Raw genomic sequence first — 20,570 nt, 5'->3', positions numbered from 1 at the left:
TTTAGTGGTTTTTGCAAAAGGTGCGCATTCATCCGGTTGCGGGGTAGTTTGTGCGGTTGCAGCAAAGCAGCGCAAAAATTAAAGTACAAAATATGAAAGTAAACTAATAACTTTACTAGAGCAACAGTAAAACATATGAAATCTTTGAGTTGTTTACGAATTTCGTTTGACAATTTTTTTTAGTTAGAAAGCATTTTTTGTTATAATTTTGAGTGCAATAGCCGAATAGCGTGTGCGCTGCCTTAATTTAGCGTTAGACGTGCGCGCAAGTAGCATAAATTTAGGCACTATAGTGTGCTGTTGTTTATGCCGAATTGTTTTTGTATGTGTGTAACTATTACAAATACATATATGTGTATGTGTGTTTATAAAAATCATAAGTGCTGTCGTGTATTTTTTCTTCATAATTTATTTTCATAATAACAAAAAAATTGCTGTTAATTCTTTAATTCCTCGCTTACTTACAGTGAAACTAAATTCTTCAATCCTTGAAATGTGTGCGCCGGCAAAGATTTAAGGCCACAATTTTGTAAATTCAAACGTTTTAATTTACCAAGTCCATAAAATGCATTCGGATCAATATTAATGATGCTATTGTCGGATAAAGTTCTGTGAATAATGAAGTAAAAAATTCAAATATCTCAAGCAATGTTAAAAACTGGCATATGAAATTAAAATTAGGAGTAGAAAATGCGCAAAACGCGCTGCATCCCTATTTACATAGCTGTGGATGAAAGCAGCGCTTCAAGGCTCATCACCTCATCCTTGCCAAATGGGCATTATTAATTGCCGGATGTGTTGAAATGTGGTAATAAAGTCATTTATCTAAGCAAACTTGAAAGGCTTGAGGGGTGGCGCGGCTGCTGCTAACTGTGCTGCCGACGAAAGTAAGCGCTCAAAGCTACCAAGGCGCAGCGCAGATAAATTGAAGTTGAAGAAGAGTATAAAGGTTGTGCAAGTATGTATATGATATATATATATATATATATATATATATATATGTACGTTTGTGTGCTTGAAAGAACATTGACTAATGAGACAACTATTAGCTTAATAGAAGAACTTTATCAGTTGATGGTCTCTTGCAAAGTATAAATAATTCAGAAAGCACAGAAAGCGCTTTTTTTCAAACGATTTTTGAAAAATTTTAGAATGAAAGCTTGCTTAACATGTTGATGTTTCGTAGAGACTATATTAGTCAATTATATGAAGTTACACAACAAATTAGCGAAAAATGATTTAATAGAGAGAATTTATTACAGTTGCTACAACGATCCAAAATAGGTTAGCTTACACTAGTGGAGCTCATAACCAATATAACCGAACTAAACGCTGACTAAAACAAGTCTCGTGTGGATAAAAAACTTTTTGGATAATACTAATCTGGAACCTTAATATCTCGTTTAGTCTTTCTAAAAAGCCATTTTTACTTACAGTTCTTCGAGGTTCGATACCATAAAAAATGTATTAGCCTCAAATCTAGTTATGTTGTTGTTGCCCAAATCTCTGAAATAAAAGTTTATAAGGTTGATATACAATAAATATTTTCACTCACAAGTAATTTTGTACAGCAAGTCATGCGATCTAGTTCATTAAAGTAATTTACTTACAATGTTACAACGGTGTCTGGCAGCTCCACCGGCACCGCAACAACGCCGATACCACGACAACTCAGTGATAGCCGCTCCAGAGTGCCGGTGCAATGGCAATGCTTCTGCGTCCACACTTCGCATACGCTGTGCAGAGTGCGTGGTTGCCGCTCTGCGGTAGCGCCTTCCAGTAGTGACGTACGCCCATTCTCCCCCGTCGTTGGCTTATCAGCTATGACGGCTGATGGTGAACTACTTGCCGCTGCGGCCGCCTGTATGCTGCCATGATACTCCAGCAAAGTTTGCTCGTACAACAACTGCGCCTCCTTTTCCGGATCGACGGATGATAATACGACATTCTCACGTATCTGCTCGGGTATGTTGACGACCGCGCGCTGTATTTGCTTGCTGTCAGTGGCATTTGCACCGCCATCGAGATGAGGCTTGCTGTCGTCGAAGGCTGTGGCGGCAGCGGCGTTCACCGCAAGCATACGCTGTGTGTTGTTGTGTATATTTGCGATGTTGCTCAGCTTTCGTGTATCGCTTTCATGTGCGGCTTGTGGCTTACCAACTCGCTTATCACTTGATTTATGCGCGTCAATCGGCGCTGACTTATCTGATGTGGTGGTTGTGTTGTGATTACTACCATTACTTAAACTATTGTTACTAATCCTATCCCTATTGCTAATCTCACTACTCTTCTGACTCATACTAATACTGTTACTGGCAGTAGCAAGCTTCTCAGTCGCTTCTTTGGTTTCTCCCGCCGATTGTTGACCAAGCAGTAATGTCTCTACAAACTCTGTCATAGCGCGTTCTACGGCGCCTAGTTCCTTACGGTCTACGGTGGCATTATTATCTGGTCGTCGCTCATTTACGCCACCACTTTGGGCAGCTTGTAACATCTCCGCGCTTATCACTAGTTTACTTAGCGCATATGCCTGCAGCAACTGTAGCACGCACAAAACTAACACGAATATCACCGAATCTTTGAGAAGAAACCAAGAGTGCATGCGATTGCCGCGCCCCCGGCTAATGGCCATGCCGTTACCAGTACACTTGCAGAGCGCTATCCGACCGCACCGCACACAACGCGATCTCCTAGTCTGAGTCTGTCTCTCTCTCTTCGCGTTTTTATGTGCTTTTTGTAGTGTTGGCAGTTGACTTTGTTGTTCCTGTTGTTGTTGCTTTTCGATACGCCACTGATTGATGCTGCCAAACATTTGTCATTTAATGACAGTCGTGTGTGCAACACATTTCGCATACATGATGACAAAACTATGCTGGCGAATGCCGCCAGCTATGAACAGACAACAACACCGCTGATTAGTGACAGTTAGAGGAGATAGTATTGTTCGAGTGTAATCGATGCCGTGCAGAGGGTTTACGACCAACTTGTCATTTTGCTGCTTTTATTTATTTCTACTTCTTTACAGATGTTCTATGGAAAAGTATTTAAGTTCTTCGCTGTTTGTCATTTGAGTGAACAAATGTCATTTGTGTCTAAGTTGTAAGGGTAACGCTTCGGTTGATTGGAAACTTTCCGCCGTTGATTTGCGTGTGCTGCAAGAGAAATGTAAATGAAATTACCACTTTATTTTGGAAAATGTACAAATGTGTGTAAGTTTCAACTTTCTGGGAAACATTAGAGAAACTTAGGTAATTTATTTTGGTACAAAGGGCTTGCTAAAAGTAACGAGAAAGTTATGCACTCTCTCTTTTGTAAAAAAATGCGTTTAAAAATTATTAAATCAAAGGCAGAGTATTAATTTGTGTACTGTATTTTGAATAAGTCATCTCAAGATCTAGCTGAATATTTTGGAAATAATTCTATCAGCACTTGCAGCGCAGCCAAGCGCCTTCTCTCCTGTTAAGCTATTCAAATTTGTACAAATACATATTTTTTTTGACACACACACATATACACAGCAGCATTTGGAAGCTTTGGCAATTACTTTGCCATCAATCAAATCTCTGACAGCTGCATTTCATTGCATTTAATAGATAAACATATTTTGAATAGGAATTCACCTTTCACTCCATTTAAGCAACAACATATATCTCTGTGTGTATATTTCTTGGTATGATCAAAGAAATTTTACGGTCAAGGCGCGTTTATGTATGCGGGATCTTTTGGTCAAATTGCAATGTTGTGCAAATAGCATATCAATTTGATTGACTCGGAATTTCGACAGAAAAACAATTATGCCATACAAAATCGGTAATGGTTTTAATTATGCACAGTACTATAGTTGCTTGCTGCAAAGAGTGTGGATTTATTTCGTTATTTTGGAATTTATTTTGAACATTTGGTTTTCGTATAATTTTTTTTTTTAAATTTATAACTAAAAAAGTTAATATTAACTAAAATGATTACAAATTTTTAAATAAATTTTAAAATATTAATTTTACAAGTTTAACATCATTTTTTATGAATGCTTGAGGCTTTTTTCAATTATATATATATATACAAGTATTATATATATTAAAGGGTGTAATTTTAAACAACTTTTTTCAACTAAAAAAGTCTAAAATTATCAGGAGAGGAAAAAGAGACGTATCTAAAAATTTTAGATCATTTTAGTTATATTTTAAGGTGTCTTTTCCTAACATTCCCGTTTGTAAACAAACAGTTGGGAAACCCGTTTTTTTTCTAAGTTTTGTATTTTGGAATTGAGTTAACTGTACTAAAACTGCTGTGAAACCTAACTAGTACAGTTCTGAAAAGAAGTAGAGAAAACAGAAAATACCTTAAAGGGTTATTTTTTGAAACTTTCGTGACTTCAAGTCAAAATATTGTATAATAATGTCATATTACTACTTTTGTAAAATAACATGATATAATAGCAAAAAAAAAAAAAAAATTACTGAAAATTCTAGTTTTTTTATGCCTCTGACTACCCCTAACCCCTTAAGAATAATTATACCTGCATATATTTGGAACTTAAAGTTTTTTATTGTGTTGTGATTATTAGGCAACATTTTTTATATACTGCATATATATATTAGTATTATATATATTATATTAGTTCACTATTGAAGAAAAGAAGTCGTTGATACAGTGTAATATGCAACAAATGGCAAAAGACAGAAAGGTGACACAAAAATATCGCGCGCTAATAACCCTGAATATGAAGCATGCGTTCAACTCTGGGAAATTGGCAATAGCTATTTTGAAAACCGAATATTGGTATTCGACATGGACCCAGAGCTACTCTGTTTCGGATGACTTCATAGTGGTATCTAGATGATCTTCGACTCAAATGCATTAATGGTCTACGCCGATCATTTGCTACCATAAATCTAGAGCTGATTGAGCAATAAACAGATCACTTGCTCATACGCTTCAAGAAAAAATAAATAAAAACATATCGCCATAGAAAAATGTGAGATTACCGCACAGCCACAGTTGAAGTACCTTGGTCTAATATTGGACCCAATACTAAAATTTAAGGAGCCCTTGAAGAACATGACAGGTAAATCAAATAAAATCTACAATGCTTTAACTACAATGATGGCAAATAGAGGCCGTGTGCGTTCCAGTTGACGATTTTTAATAACTAAGCTAAAGACAAACGCATGCATAGACTTTCTACAATATGCCGGCAAAAAGAGACAAAAGCAGGCAGTGACAGCTAAGTGACCATAGAAGCTTTAGAAGCTGTCTTTATAAATTTCCGACTTGTACAGGGTGTATGGAAGACTTTGTATCCGTATTATATCATTGTCCTCGATTTTTAAGTATGAGGGAAAAACTGACAAGCACACTTGGCGGTAGTCTCACGGCGCAAAATTTGACAGCACTTACGTGTGAATCCTCTGTTAAATTGAAAGCTGTCAGCTAAGCGTCAGCTCTAATTATGACAAGTTTGAGACATTTACAACAGATAAGGCGTCTGTCAGTCAGTGCATACATCAAAGTGGACTTAAATCTTTTCTCTCCCGTGAAGTAATACTTAGTTCAGTGGTTCCGTGGGAAAGATATGAGATGGGAGTAGGTGGGATTTAGCGGATTAAAGTTTGGCACATAATTGGTAAAAAAAAAACAACATTAGCAAATCATTTTTTGATGGGCATAATTATATTGCTGTTATATTTAGTTGGGTTTTGGTGCAGGAACAGTGATATATTATTGAATAGTTTACTACTGCACTGTAGAAAGTATCAAAATTTCCATTCTAATCCCTGTACACTTTATACACATATTTACATGCGCATGAGTTTGCCTGGAGATATGCATGTGTGTGCGAATCCCTATTTGTTGCTATTCATTGGCCTCTAGAGCAGACAATCTCTGCAAAACTATGCTGAATTGAGCCCAGGCGTCAGGAACTTTGCGTAATATACAAGTATACATATGTATTATGTATATACAAGTTTATATCTGTGTGCGGTATATGTTTAAGCTGATTGTGTAAAAAAGGCACTTATGTCAAAATGTGGTAAAAAGAATTAGTTAGCGTCCACATTTGTGCTTTTTAAAGCCTAAATATTTTAAGATATTCTTGTGGCACGTGTCTCAATGAAATGAAATTTTCTATACTAGCTGATATATCAACTCTTTATGACTACTTATACCAAAATGTGGGCGTGTTTAGTTGCAAATAGTTTGAGTTAATACATTTTTAAATAACTTAAACTATAACTCTATATTTTGGATCCACAAAATTTTTTACAAATACAGCATATAACTATAAATATTTATTATACCTCACCACAACATTAAAGCTTTACCTTTTAACACATTTATCCTGCAACACCAAACACTCTGATCCCCTAAATAGCAAAAGTTTTATGAGCTAGGGGCTCACCTAGGGCTACCGGTGTGTCGGCTAACTTTTTGCCAGCACATTTAAAATGTGTGTTTACTCACACATATGCATGCAGGTGTGTTATTTATTTACTTATATGCTTACTTACATATCTGCACACTGGCAAATACGAGTACTACAATGCACACACACTCACAAATATTTTCTGTCTGCGTACACACACATACTCGCTGGTAAACACTTCGCTGTTATTGCGCTTTTCGCCGTGCAGCAATGTGCAAGTGTATGTGCGCGTGTGTGTCTGTGTTTTTATGTGCGCTGCACACTAGTCGCTTGCACTTTAGCGTTAAGTATAACGGTAATTTTATGGGGTCATAAAAATAATTCTATCCAAACCGCATAATCTCACACTTGCCACATGCAGACCCGGCAAGCATTTCTCAATCGCTTTTCTGTTGTTTATACACAAAATTTGGAACGTTTAACTTTTTAATGTGTTTGACGGGATATATTGCAAATTTTCACTTTTATTTACTTAATTTTTTATTTTTCCATTTTTTGTTTAGTTTGCGCAGCATCAACATTGCTACTAAAATTACAAACACCGTTGAATGCCAATCAATTTTCCACTAATTTACTTGTTGGTCATAAATTTCCACTTGCAGACTCATAAATATTATCGGGTCCATGGCAATTTAACACTCAACAGGCGGGCGAAAATGCAATTTTACATAAGTTAACATGCACACACACTCACACTTCACTTCACATATATACGGTATTTAAGCATGTACTATTTTTCTGTCATGCTAGAATTAATTAAAAATGTTAATTTCATGCCAGAGAATTTGAAACTTACAAGTATTGCGCACTTTTGTTTTTTTTTTTAATTTTGTTGTTGTATTATGCCGTGGTGGCACTTAAACATTAGACAAATCAGTAATATATTTAAGTTAAACCGTTTCTAGCTATTTTTTATAAAAATAAACGGTTACAAGCGAAACTTTGGTAAAAGAATGTTTTCAATAAAATTATGCCCGCCGAAGTCGGTGTGAAATATGCCAAAATATGTAGGCACAACAAAATGCTTAACTAAAACGTAAGTAAATGCGAGATAATAATAAGCAGAAAAGTGCCAGCCCGAACATGCTGCTAAACGAGTTTTCACCCGTTGCAACTGCGGCGGGGCGTTCGGGGCGGCATTTGGCTGCTACCGTTGCAGTGGCTTTCAATGAATGAAATGACAGCAACAGAAGTGTTCGACTGCTGCAATGCGCCCGGTATGTGTTTGGGTGTGTGTGTGCGCCTGCCAGGTGAGGCGCTCCAATAGCGAGTTGCGTCAGTAATGCGTGCACTTACGCAGGCGCAACACATTTGCGTTCGTAAACAAGCATGCATTGGCAGCGCGCTGCGTTTTTATTAAATTTGCCTTTGTGTGTTTTAGCATTAATGCTAGCTGATTGTTTATGGCACTGCCAACGGCGCTGAAATTGTTTTCAAATATTTATAAATATTTTTTTTTGTCTCTTTTTTCTGATTCGTTGACATTTTTAGTTTCTTGCCAAATTGCTGTTTGTTTATTCGCTTTCAATTTACATTCGCGTAATTTGTATCTTGCTATACAAAGTCCCCTACACACCGTGCCACACCAAAAACACCCTTCATAGTAATCGGTGTAGTGTGGTTTGATTTTATATATGTTTAAAATTATCGCTCAGTTAAAATAATTTTATTTTTTTCTAGAATTTTTTTTTTAATTTTAGTTTGAAAATTTTTTCTTCTGATTGATATATTTTTAGCAGTCATTCTCATTTCTAGTTTACTTTTTGAGTTCTCACTGAGCTATTGTTGCATACCTGTATTACCACTATGTTTTCAAAATTCGAAAACGATATAATATCTAAAAATATTATATACATATTAAAATATGGCATATAAGTTACTAAAATGTTAAATATATGGTTATATCATCTATTTAAACGTTGTTTGTCTAAAAAGTTTGGCTGCCGATTTTTACCATCAAAAAATTTAACGAGTTTGCTTGAGATTTCGTCCGATGAAGTCGCGGTTGCGGAATCGTTGAAAATGTTGCAAAAATATTTTAGGTGGTCTACTTTATCACGAACACAAGTAATTGAGTTAAGTCTCCCAAAACTTTCTTCCATCAACCGCAATTAATGATGATAATATCGAAAAAGTCAAAGAAACAAAGCTTTGAAACCATCGTGTTGTCATCAGAGAGAGCTTTCAACATCTCTTATGGATCGCCTCAACACAATTTGGTTAATTTTTTGGGTATGAAGCGTGTTATTGTAAGACTCGTAAAAGACCTGAATGCGTCGTCGCATTCTAGCATGAATGTAACTAACTTTTTTCGCACAGCTACAGTATTCGTCAGATTTGGCTACCTGTGACATTTTACTTATTTTGCGAAACCGAAAAATGCGCTTTAAAGAACGTGACATTAATCCATTGATCTAATATATAAAAATCGGCAAACAAACTTCACACACATAACCATTTATATAAACCAGTCCGGTTCAAATTTGATCTTGATTATACACTCAATAGATAATTTAAATTTTTCGTTCAACGTATTGAAAATCATGTATTTATACACATATGTATATATATTCATTACGAAATGTATTGATAAAACAAGGACACAAAACAATAACCTTAAATTCCATCATGCTTGTGTTCTTTGAGCAAATTTCTCATTCAAACTGCATACAATTTTTTATTCTGTCAGTAGAATATTTTCCTAGAACTCCATTCATTAAACGCAAAATGCCAGCGTAAGCTAATAAAATGCGTGTTAGCCACTTTCGGTCCAGGTAATGTAAAGCCCATGCATTTGTGGGTGCATTACACGGCTGCATGTTGCATACTAAATATGTAAATTGAGCTGTCATTAAGTAAGTTTTGATTTTATCGCGCATAATGTGTGTTAAAAATTTGCAAATAAATCGCCGAATTGGCATTCAATTATCGTGGCTGTCAAATTATAGTCATATGCGATATCATTGGGGCCTTCACAGTTCAGTACTCAAAAATGAGTAAATTAAATGAGCAAATAGAATTGAGCAATAAATTAAAATTACATGTAGACGGAAAGCTACATACACTTTTTTTTTTTATTCGTGTTAATATCCTCACCACTCTTGTCAATGAAAATGTTGTGAAAGGCATCCAAAACAAAAAAAAAACAAAACAAAAAAAAATTACAAATATGCTTCCAGCGATGAAAGCAGATGTATTACAAATACTTCAGGTAAAACAAAAACACTTCACATTATTACAAATAAAAGAAACCCTATAAAAAAAACTTTAATTTTGTATCTTTGAACCTATTAAATATTCTTCTGCTCGTCGTACAAAAGGCACTCGTGCGAATTGCGCTGCGTTGAAAGCAATTATAATTATCATTTTATTCAAACAATCACGCTCATATTTAATACATACATATGTACACACCCTTGTTTATTTACGGAAAGTGCTTTCTTCGAACAAAAAAATCTCGAATTTTTATACGTTCGCTTGAGTGTGCAATTACATTTAAATTGGACCAGTCTTTGAATGAGAAATGTATTGCAATAAATAAATTAAATAATATAATCTATATAAATATTAGGGTGGCCATAAACATTTTATTGCCCTTAAACAAATTATTGCATAGCAGAATTTTTTATACACTTATAGGAAATTTTACAGTCTACAAAATAGGTCCGATATAATTTTTGCTAAGTCGACTCGTTTAAAAGTTATTCGATATGAAAGTCCAACTTAAATTGTAATATATAATTTTTGCAGTTTTTGATATACAAAATAACTCCTTAAAATCATAAAATACTTTATTTTTTTTAAATATTCTTGTTTTTCATTTTCACATTTATACGAAAGCATTAAAAAGCCTAATAAAATGCTTTTGTATCATGTATGTGTGAAATCGAAAATCACTTTGCGCCATCAATATTATAATCTAAAACTGTAGCAGAACAATACTTTTACAGCATTTAAGTAAAAAATCAAACGTCTGTTGGCCTACCCTAATACATACCTATATTTACATATATGTTTGATTGCATTTGTAATTATCGCACATTAACTGCCTGTCATGCTTATCGCCCTCACGACTACGGGGCACAGCAGGTGGCCAATTCGCTCAATCGCTAGCTCCTTTGTCGTTTGTGTTTTTTGCAAGTCAAAGCTATCGGTATTTTAATTGTTTGTTATTATAAAGTGATAATCGTGTGCTAATGTGGGAGAGCGAGCAAAGACGTCGGCAAAAGTGGCAAGACATTTTGATTAAAAAACCTTTAATTTTTTTCCGCTAATAAAAATAAAATTTAGTTCTGATTTTTGCATTGTAAATATGTAGCTCTTAAGCCGTTCATTCAGTTGTTACTGCTTTGGAAATTATAAAAACTATTTTTTGACATCTTTCATTAAGACAGACATTATTTACTTCAGTCACTTTTCCAAAATAAAGCAATATTGAACAAGAAAATATTGTTCCCAAACAATATCAAACACTTGTTAAAGAAAAACTCACATTTTTTTGATGATGGGGCTATTAACTTCGAGAAAACAAACTAACATTATTTTTTCCAAATAGCAGACTCTTTCGATTTACAAGTATTGGTCGTGCGTTAAATCAGAGCCTAATGGCTGATTCATATAAAACTTTCCTGACTTGGCTTGACAGTTCTACCAGCCATGCGAAAAAAACTTAGGGTTCAGAATGAACGCTTTTATTTTAATACTTCTCTCTAATAGAAATTGCGACAGCTGCTTAGCAACGCGTAAAAAGCTGAGAATTGCCCAACATTTTGCTTCACTTTGCTTCGAACTTTTCTCTTAAAGCTAAAGTCTGAAGCAAAGCGAAGCAAAAGCTGTATGTGTATCAGCCATACCATATTTCCATAACCAATCGTCTTCCGATTTTGGAAATGGTTTAACTTATAACTATTAATGGCAATAGTTTCGACAAAAATACATGCCACATTTTCTTAAGTCAAACTCATATACGACCGTAAATACATATAAACATATGTATGTAATTAATTTCAAGTGTAACAAAACTATTTGAAATGTGTATAAAATCAATTTAAATTCTCTTTCTCACACATTTTTATGCAGAAGCTAAAAATACTAAAAGTAAACTAAAATTTTCGAAACAATTTGTTCAAGCATCACCTGTGTCTCTTAAATATGAATGAATTTGAAAATTTCATTGATGAAAATGCCATGGCGTGCCATTCATGCTCAGCAAGAAAGTGCAAAAAAAATGTGCACAGAGAATTGTTGGTTCCAAATGGTCTGGCGGGCCTTCAAAGTCGCGCATTCCAAGCGACAATAAGTAGTGAAAATATTTATAATTAAAAAAACAATTCACAATTGATGTGGCATTGCGCATTTTTCTTGCTTTTTCTCATTACTAATTGCTTTCTTAGCATTCTTTATGATTTTGTTAATATATGCAGGATTTTTGAATGAAAATATGAAATTGTGCATAAAGATATCTCGTCAAAAGAAAAAGCTGTTCATACAAGCACTTGATTTTGAGCGTTCACTATATAAGACAGCTTTTTGTTATAGTGATCCAATCTGAAATTTTTTTTTAAAGTTTGCATTATTGCCATAGGTTATATAGTTTGGCAAATTTCTTGAAGATATGTTGTCAAATGAAAAGGTTTCCATACAATCACTTTATTCCTTTCGTTTAGCTTGTATGGCAGCTATAGGTTATAGTGGTCCGATTTCGGCCGTACGCCAAATGCGCAGTTTCACATTGAGAAAAAGATGAGTGCGGATCGATATTTCACAAACTGAGCGAATAGTTTCTATATAAACGCAACGTTTATATATATATACTTTAATACTCTGACGTTTCGTTTTTGGTGCTACAAACAACCTAGACAAAACTTAATATACTCATTTCAGGGTATACAAATATTTATTTTATTTAATTTATAATTCCTGTTTGATGCAACATTTTAAGTGCTTTTTGCAGTGATTTTATATGTAGTCAACTCAACATGAAAAATTCTAAAAGAAAAAAAAACTGTAAATTATCACTACATATCACCATATGTATTTATTCTGTATGAAAACATATTGTTGCTGACTCTGCTTGCCTTGTTGACTAACTTGGCAAAGCGCCAAACAGATTTTTCGGTACCAATATGTAGTGCCGCAATTGTCGGCGACACAAAGTGACAAGTAAATTTGTTGCAAGCACAATTTATGGCGAAATGAATACAAAATATTGTGGATCCAAGAAAAAAAAGCAAAAACAATTAATTTAAAAACTAAAGAAATTTAAAAATAATAATAATCAATGCTTAACCTGAGAAATTTATGTTTCTAGTATTTGAATGTACAATAAAAATTGATGATATAGTTTGAAAATATTTACCAACAGGAATTAATTGTTGCCACGATTATACTTGTATGTGTGTCTTGTCTTTTATATTGACAATTGCACAGAATTGAGTAGTAAGTGTAATATTCGAACGCCACATGCTACGAGTATTGGCTTACACTTGCCAGACTACAAGAACTAATTTTTGGTATCGAACTGCAACACCATCGACTTTTTGTAAACTTTTTCTCACAGCTGTATTACAAATTGAGCAGATAACGGTATACGTGTACCTAATTAAAAGCCCAAGTATACATATACCTACACATTATATATACTCGTATAGGTATGTATGTATACTTATTACAATTAATTTACTTTATTTCCTGCCATCAGCAATTTGTTTTATACTTTTCGCTTCATTTTCGGTTTTATTTGATTTTATTGTAATTTTATTTGGGAAATGTGTGCAAAATGTTGCTTGTCACTGCCGCAACTCGGTGGGGTAGCAATTAATGTCAACTGGTAGCGTTTGTGGTGCGTGCGCCAAGCCAAATACAAATTGGCTGCGAGCAAATGCGACAACTTTACTCATACCCACTAGTAAAATATGTACATACTATTAGTTTTTTAAAAATAGGTGAGGCTGTGAAATATAAAGAGTTTCAATATTTTGCCAAGAAAGCTTCAAAGCATTAATGGGTGATTCACATAGAACTTTTGCTCCGCTTAGAGTCGAAGCGAAACGCAACAAGGCGAAGCAAAATGCTAGAGAACTCTGATCTTTTTACGCTTTGCCTAGCAATAGTGGCCATTTTATTAAAGAGTAACACCGAAAGTATCAATCATAGAAATTTAATTATGAATTTTTCACTTTTTCAATTTATGCACATGCAATGATTCAATTATATAAGGTTGTGTTCTATAATAACAGCGTGCTTCTTCTAACGCAAATAATTTTTTATTTTGAATATAAAATATACTTGTTTACCTTTTTCTCAAGTCTTTCTCCTCACCTTTTTTATACTTTAACGATTTCGGGGCACTTATAATCTCTTGGTATTTAGTAGATACTCAAAAAAGACATTCATGTTGGCTAGAATGTTGGAAAATATAATTATGAATAATAGAAATAAAGCAAAACAGCTGATTTTGGCATTGTGGGTGAAAGCAGAAATTGATTTTTTTTTTTGGCAGCGGCAGAACTTTATGTAATTGAGTCATAGGCAAATTGAAAAAATATTGACAACAAATTAAAATTTTTTTTTTTAGTTTTATTGGATATCGTGTTTCGATTGTAGCAAGAATTTCCCTTAAGGGTATTAATTTTTGCGTGAGAGTTTGGGTACACAACGCTGGTATTTACATATATGCATGCAATGTACAAACATTCCACATTTCGTAATTTCCACTTGCCTGTGGTAAATATTTACATTTTACGAATTTTTTACACAAAGCAAATTTAATCATTATAGGTTATTCTTTTGAGGTTGTATTTAATAAAAAAAATTCAAAATTGGGTATTTTCCATATATATTCGTTATAAAGGTAAAAAAATAATGATATTTGAAAATACAATGATCATTGCTGAGTATAAAGAAACTATAATAGCAGTCTTCGATGCGCCAAGCGTTGGAGAGTAATGCATCGAACAGACCACATATGTCAGTTGTAAAATATTTACTTCATATATTGTCGTATTAACTAATTTGTGGGCAGACAATATTCTTAGTGCGATTGCCACTGCTTAGAAGTTAACTCAACTTTGTTTTTATAGCTACCAAGGAGAGTAGAACATGCATAAAAGCTGCGGGGTAAACATTTAATTTAGGTGACTCGGGACTCGGTGTAATATCACACGAGTATCTGCACGTGTTATATAATTTTTTCAAAAAAAAAAAAATAGTTCTTGCAACAAACCAAAGTCTAGTCAGAATAAAATTTAATTGACACTCACGCCCAGCAAAATTCTCTTACAAAAAAAATTATAACCACTCAGAAATTATTATTTTAATTGAAAAATGTATTAGGATTTTTTTCAGTGTATTGCCACTTGGAGCACTTTTTTACGTAGACGCTTCATTCAATGTGCTATTTGATAGATGTAATTTGCATTTGTTATTTCTTTTGTCATTGGCTTTGGACTTTCAGTTTCATTTCGGTTTTATGCGTCAGTGCGATTTTACACGATAAGAAAAAAAAATACAAACTACAAGTATTAAAAACAACAAAAAACGAATAGCAATAAAGTCACAACTGATAGCTGTAATGCTTCAGCGCTTGACAGCAATGACAGCAAAATACTTCAGCCGGCGTACATGAAGAGTAACAAGAAAGAGTCAAAACCGAACCAAAAACAAAGCAACAACAAGCGCATGATAACACAGCTACCATTTGCGGCGGCGATAGCTGCGCTGGCGGATTATGACAATAATCGCCGTTGTCAGCATGTTAGGCGAACAATAATTGCTGTCAGCGTGGCGAAGCAGAAAAGTGGCTATCAAATGTATTGTAGTAAAACAAAGAAACATGAGTAAATTGATCAAAGTGACAAACAAATAAACGCAAGCTCAGCGGCTGGTACTGACGTTTTCAAACATACATACATACTTTACGATATTTAAAGGCAGAACAGCAAGGCCACATAGAACAGCACAAGATAATTAATTGGAGATATTTCACTAAAAGCTAAATTGAGTTGGTTTTGGAGAATACCAGTATTTTTGTAAATTTAACTAAGTAACTCTTTCAGTATAAAATTTATATATTTTCATTATTTTCCATTCGATAGTTTAAGAATTATTTATGCAGCAAAGACTTTCGCCTTCATCTACATAGTCAACTTGAGTGCTCTCAACAGCTCGCCCAAATCGTTTTTTATCTAATTTTATCTCTCCAACCACAAATTTGAACGACACACTGCCACAACCCAGAATTTCACAAATTGTACGCCATCAGCAGTGTCACTTTGCAGTTATACCGTCTCGCAGTTTATTTGCCTGTCTCTCGAACGCTCAACTCAACCCAACCCAACCCAGGTCAACCCAATACAACTCAACGCGACGCGGTTGTCCAGTCTCTTTGTCTGCCAGCAAATGTATGCAGTAGTAATTGCTCCTAAGTGTATTGCATTAAGTGCGTGACTCCGACATTGTTGCAAATTTTGTGGTCTAGTAACAATCAAGGGGTTGAGATGGGTTAGTAACTATTGTTACCCCACTAAAGTCACATACATATATCCTTGCAGCCATAGCAGTGAATCGAAAACGAGTTTGAGGCTGTTGAGTGCAACGAAGAGACAAACTTTCCTTCGTGGGTTGTGTGTACATATATGTGTGTGTGGGTGACTGAACTAATTCGTTTACGGTCATTTGAATTTGGCTAACACGTTCAACTAACTGCAAGTGAAATCAAATTTACGCTGACAGTTAAACAATGGACTATGAAAGTGAGAAGAAGACAAGTGTGAATGTGACACGCTCGCAGTGGGAGAGGCATTTTCGAATATAGAACAGTGCGCTGTGCCATGAAAACTACAAATTTAGTGAAAGTAGAAATACATTTTGTTTTAATGTTCAAAGAATTTAAGGTCGCTTATGTAAAAAATCTGTCATTTAAAGAACTAAGAAGGAGTAATTAGAATAAAGCTGAATAGTTTCTAAGGTTTAGTTAAAGGTTTTCAAGATTTCTTACGAAATTCTCAACCGATTTTAATGAAAGTTTACACAAGTCTTCGAGATATAATTTACAACGTGTTTAATGAAGCATTTTCTTCCATAACAATTGTTTACCAAAAAAAAAAAACATTGAGAAGTTTTCACCAAAACTTCTTATAAAAACACAATTTTCCCTTTTTTTCCTTCGTCCAATACCAAGTTTATGGTCCTTATTATAACACGTATTCTTTTCTTTTACTTCATGGATACTGCAAAAAGTTTTGCTGTTAACACGGAGCCACCTTTTTTCAAAGGGACTGCCGAAAATGACGTCGTAATAACCGAGTTTTGAATATATTCCTTTGAAGATTTCAAAAAATCTTTGTAAAAATTGTATTTGTGGAATAATAAAAAATTTTAAACATGTATCTAATATTTTTAAGAAAAAAATTACTGAAAATAGGAAGGAATTTACGTGCTTTGAGCAAAACTAATATTCTTAGGATTCAATGAATTGTTAGAGTTCTTCATTATGAGATAAGCTTTGTAATATCATAAACCAATTTTTTCTCTCTTTTTTGGAATTTTTCAAATAAGTCTTGTTTTTGCGAAGCCGCCATTTTCATCCAAATTTTGACTATGTCTATTCTTATATAATCTATTGTATAGATAAATTGTTTTGATTTATGGATTTGGGCTAATTTTAAGCAGAAAAATCTTCCTCACCACCAGATACCTGCTTTCCTACATAGATCAGCGTAAATAATTTTTGAAAAAAAAAAATTTTGTAGGATGAAACCCAACAGAGAAAAAAGATAAAATAGCAGGCAAATGAAAAATATTTTACGGGCGATCTGAGGTCGGAACAAAGAATGGGAGGAGCGTAGTTGAAGTTTTAAGGGTTAAAAACGGTTTATCTCGATTTCCGGTGTTTATGTGATAAATTCAAATAACCAAATTTTGGGCTTTTATTTTTATTTTGTACAAAAAATGTTTTTCTTTTATGAAATTTGCTGTAAACTTACCTTCTTATGTCCTAAATATACTGTATTTTTTTTAAATTTAAAACATTAAGGAAGAAAAAATTGCATTTTTTTTTTAGTCAGTAGCCATTGTGTTTCTTAAAATCTCTATTTTCTGGTGGTATATAATATATATGGTATATATTACTATGATAATTTTATTTAGAAAATGCCCCACTAAACAGCTGAAAAGCGATAAAAAGCTGCTTTTGGATTATTTCACCTACCTATTATTTCGTAGTAGCACCTGTAAAAAAAAGTTATCGTTTAATTGAGTCTTTTTTTATATTCGGAGCAATTAATAAAGTTTTTATTTATATATTTCTATTCCAAAAAAATTACCACATTTTATGTTTTTTCCTAATTTTATGTTTAATCCTATAATCCTTAAAGAAGAGAGATTAGAAAAAAAAATTTTTTGTAAATAATTGTAAACTGAAATCAAATTCAATGTATTATCTCTAGCCTATATTATTTTCTGAAGTGGTTCACCATTTTATTAAATACTTAAAAGTGCCACACGTGACGTTTGTTTACATAATGCCGGCTCATCGCCACTTACTCGCATGTTCAACAAGTTGTGTCCACTTTGATTTCGCATTATGCTTTCAAGCTCAAGATAAACATAAACATAGCGTACACAATAACACACACAACATAACATTGATGTGCATGTACATACATATAAGTGTGCGAATTGTTTGTGTTGATTTCATTCATCGTTCGAGTTTCATTGCTCTTAAGATCAAAGTGCTCTAAGTATTTGGATCATAAAAACTAACAACAACAAAAACTAAATTTCTATTTTTCTCGTGTCAGCAATGAAATGCGTAAATATATGATTCTAACTATTATACTAGACATACATACAAACGCTTCGTTTTTTGCATTTTGATTGACATGGCTAAGTGTGTGTGTGTGTGTGCGTGAGATACGTAATTAGGGCGTGAGAAATGTGAAATTTTGTATTGTTTACGGCAATTTGGTAAGAGCAATTAACACATAGATTTTATGACTTTTCGAGTATTATAAAATAATTAAACAACTTTTTTTTTTTTAACGATTTGGATCGATATTAAACTCAAGTTTATGACAAAGAAGAAAAAATAAAGAATTTCTAATTTTTTCTAATTTTTTTCTAATTTTTTACAGAAGTTTAAGCACTTATAGTCCGCTAAAATAAGAGCTGGTTGACACTGTTGGCGATAAGAGCAAAAAAGTTAAAGAAACAGTGCTAGAAAAGCATCTCTGACATCAGAGAGATAGCAGCAGAGCATAACATCTCTTATGGGATGACACTATTTTGGTTGATGTTAAGGGTATGAAGCGTGTGAATGCGAGACTTGCCTAAAAATAGATACTGGACAACTCAGCTGAATACCCTACATTCATAAAATACATAATTACTGGTAACGAGACGATGGTTTATGAATATGACGTCGAAACTGTCCGACAATATAGCAAATGATGTTTCAATATTAGCCGCATCCAAAAAAACCACGTCAAAGTCGGGCAAAATTCAAGTTGATGCTCATCGTTTTCTTTGATTACCGTGGTATGGTTCACCATGAATTCTTTTTCCACTGAGTCTTATAATAAATGTTTGGAAAATTGAATGTTTGTATTGGCTCAAGAGGGGTCTATTTTGAATGCGATAATAAAGATTTTATTAAAATACGTGCAATTTTTGTAATTTTATTTTTTTTTTGGTCTGACTATATGTTATTAAACGGATTTAGACAAAAAACTTAATGTAGGAGCCCATACTTGTATATAGTGGATATGTAAGTGAAATTTGTGGATATGTAAGTGTGTGATAAAATGTGTCTCGGATAATAAAAAGTACAGACATATAAACTTTCACTGGATATGCATATCATCAGGATTAAGCCATTGACAGAGGACTATGCGGCGAATAAAAATACATATATATTTAGGTAACATTTATATAGGAATGCCGAGCAATAATACGCATGGGTTGCCCTTGCCCCTGTCGTAATCGCACATGTGGGATCAAATTCGTACGTCATTGTCATTTGTCATGCTGTAAATTTCCAGTCGCCGTCAGGTAACGATCTGCCTATGAGAGGACACAAACACGATTCAATTTTATACCCTCATATAGACTCAATAAACTAAAACGGAAGAAGGAAAACAAATTAAAGCATAATACAAAAAATAGTATATACTAAGCTCCAAAATAAATGGTATAAATGGAGGTGACACATATACTTGTATTTAAGGAATTTTCATGCAGATATATACATACATATATATGTATATATACATAGGTATGAATGAGTCTGCGAGGTGTAGTTGCGGCTACCCTTGATGCATATCAAATTCTGCTTGTGGTGGCAGACTCTGATTTACAGTTACAGTAATTTCAAGCCCACATAGCGGCATACATTTTCTGCGGGCATTAAGCATATGTGTTTAGGTAGCATGTATGGTATATTTCTAGGTGATAGTGGAAAATGAAGAGCTGAAAACTTTAACTAAGAATGACGGGAATTTACTTTCTTCATGTTAACTTTTGTGGTAGTTTCTAACTATTGATACAAGTTTGAATAAATGTGCAGTCGTTTCTTGAAACCAGATACTTTATTAGGTAATCTTCGTTGATTTCTTTTAGAAAATTAATTAAAATAAATTTCCTTGTTATTTATTTGATAACTTTGGTAGGAAGAACATTTTCATTAATTTAGTTACATATTAGTAAAGCAAAAAATATGAAAGGAAAGAAACAAGCATGTTACATAATATCTTAATGAAAAATTGGTCTGAATAATGGCTTCTTCTAATGAAAATGGCATGAATATTGTATAAAGCTCTTTAATCCTTTTCAAGCAGCACACTTTTGGGCACGTTATATAATCACAAACTAATTAAACTATTTAATTTTACTTATAAATATTTTTAAAAACATCAAAAGTTAGCAAAAAGCATTTCGCTACAAAATCTAATCAAATCAAATTTAATTCAAATCGACGGCTCAAGGAAAACTACAACAAAATGTGTGATGGAGCTTTTGTTGTTTTGGTTTTCCACAAATTCACTAGCTCAATCATTTTTTGTGCAAAATAAAATAGATATGATAATAACAATAAAATTTGTCTCGCAACTTCTAGAGAAGCATTTGAGGTAGAGCTGCGATAAAGATA

General features: G+C 33.6%; 1 protein-coding gene and 1 long non-coding RNA gene across 4 annotated transcripts in view; one reads left to right on the top strand and one right to left on the bottom strand.

The window, feature by feature from the left end:
* Nucleotides 1-20,570, bottom strand: part of rk (G-protein coupled receptor rickets) — a 41,169-nt gene that overhangs the window by 14,527 nt on the left and 6,072 nt on the right. For 2 of the 3 annotated variants that reach the window (XM_036360089.2, XM_036360093.2), the window contains exons 2-4: nt 1,611-3,152; nt 1,435-1,506; nt 466-609 (exon numbers count right to left, since the gene is read on the bottom strand). In XM_036360089.2, the coding sequence (XP_036215982.2) occupies nt 466-609; nt 1,435-1,506; nt 1,611-2,812 (1,418 nt within the window). In that variant the 5' untranslated portion in view covers nt 2,813-3,152. Of the gene's footprint in view, nt 1-465; nt 610-1,434; nt 1,507-1,610; nt 3,153-6,323; nt 7,343-20,570 lie in introns of those variants that run through there. The other variant, XM_036360090.2, reaches the window with a different exon arrangement.
* On the top strand, nt 62-19,081 carry LOC118680413 (uncharacterized). Its single transcript, XR_004975950.2, has 3 exons — nt 62-322; nt 468-958; nt 18,559-19,081. It is a non-coding gene; the product is annotated as an uncharacterized lncRNA (long non-coding RNA).

This window comes from Bactrocera oleae, chromosome 3 (assembly GCF_042242935.1).
Source record: "Bactrocera oleae isolate idBacOlea1 chromosome 3, idBacOlea1, whole genome shotgun sequence".
Classification (NCBI taxonomy): domain Eukaryota; kingdom Metazoa; phylum Arthropoda; class Insecta; order Diptera; family Tephritidae; genus Bactrocera; species Bactrocera oleae.
Note: the sequence above shows the minus strand (reverse complement) of the source record. Positions and strands in the feature narration are given on the sequence as shown.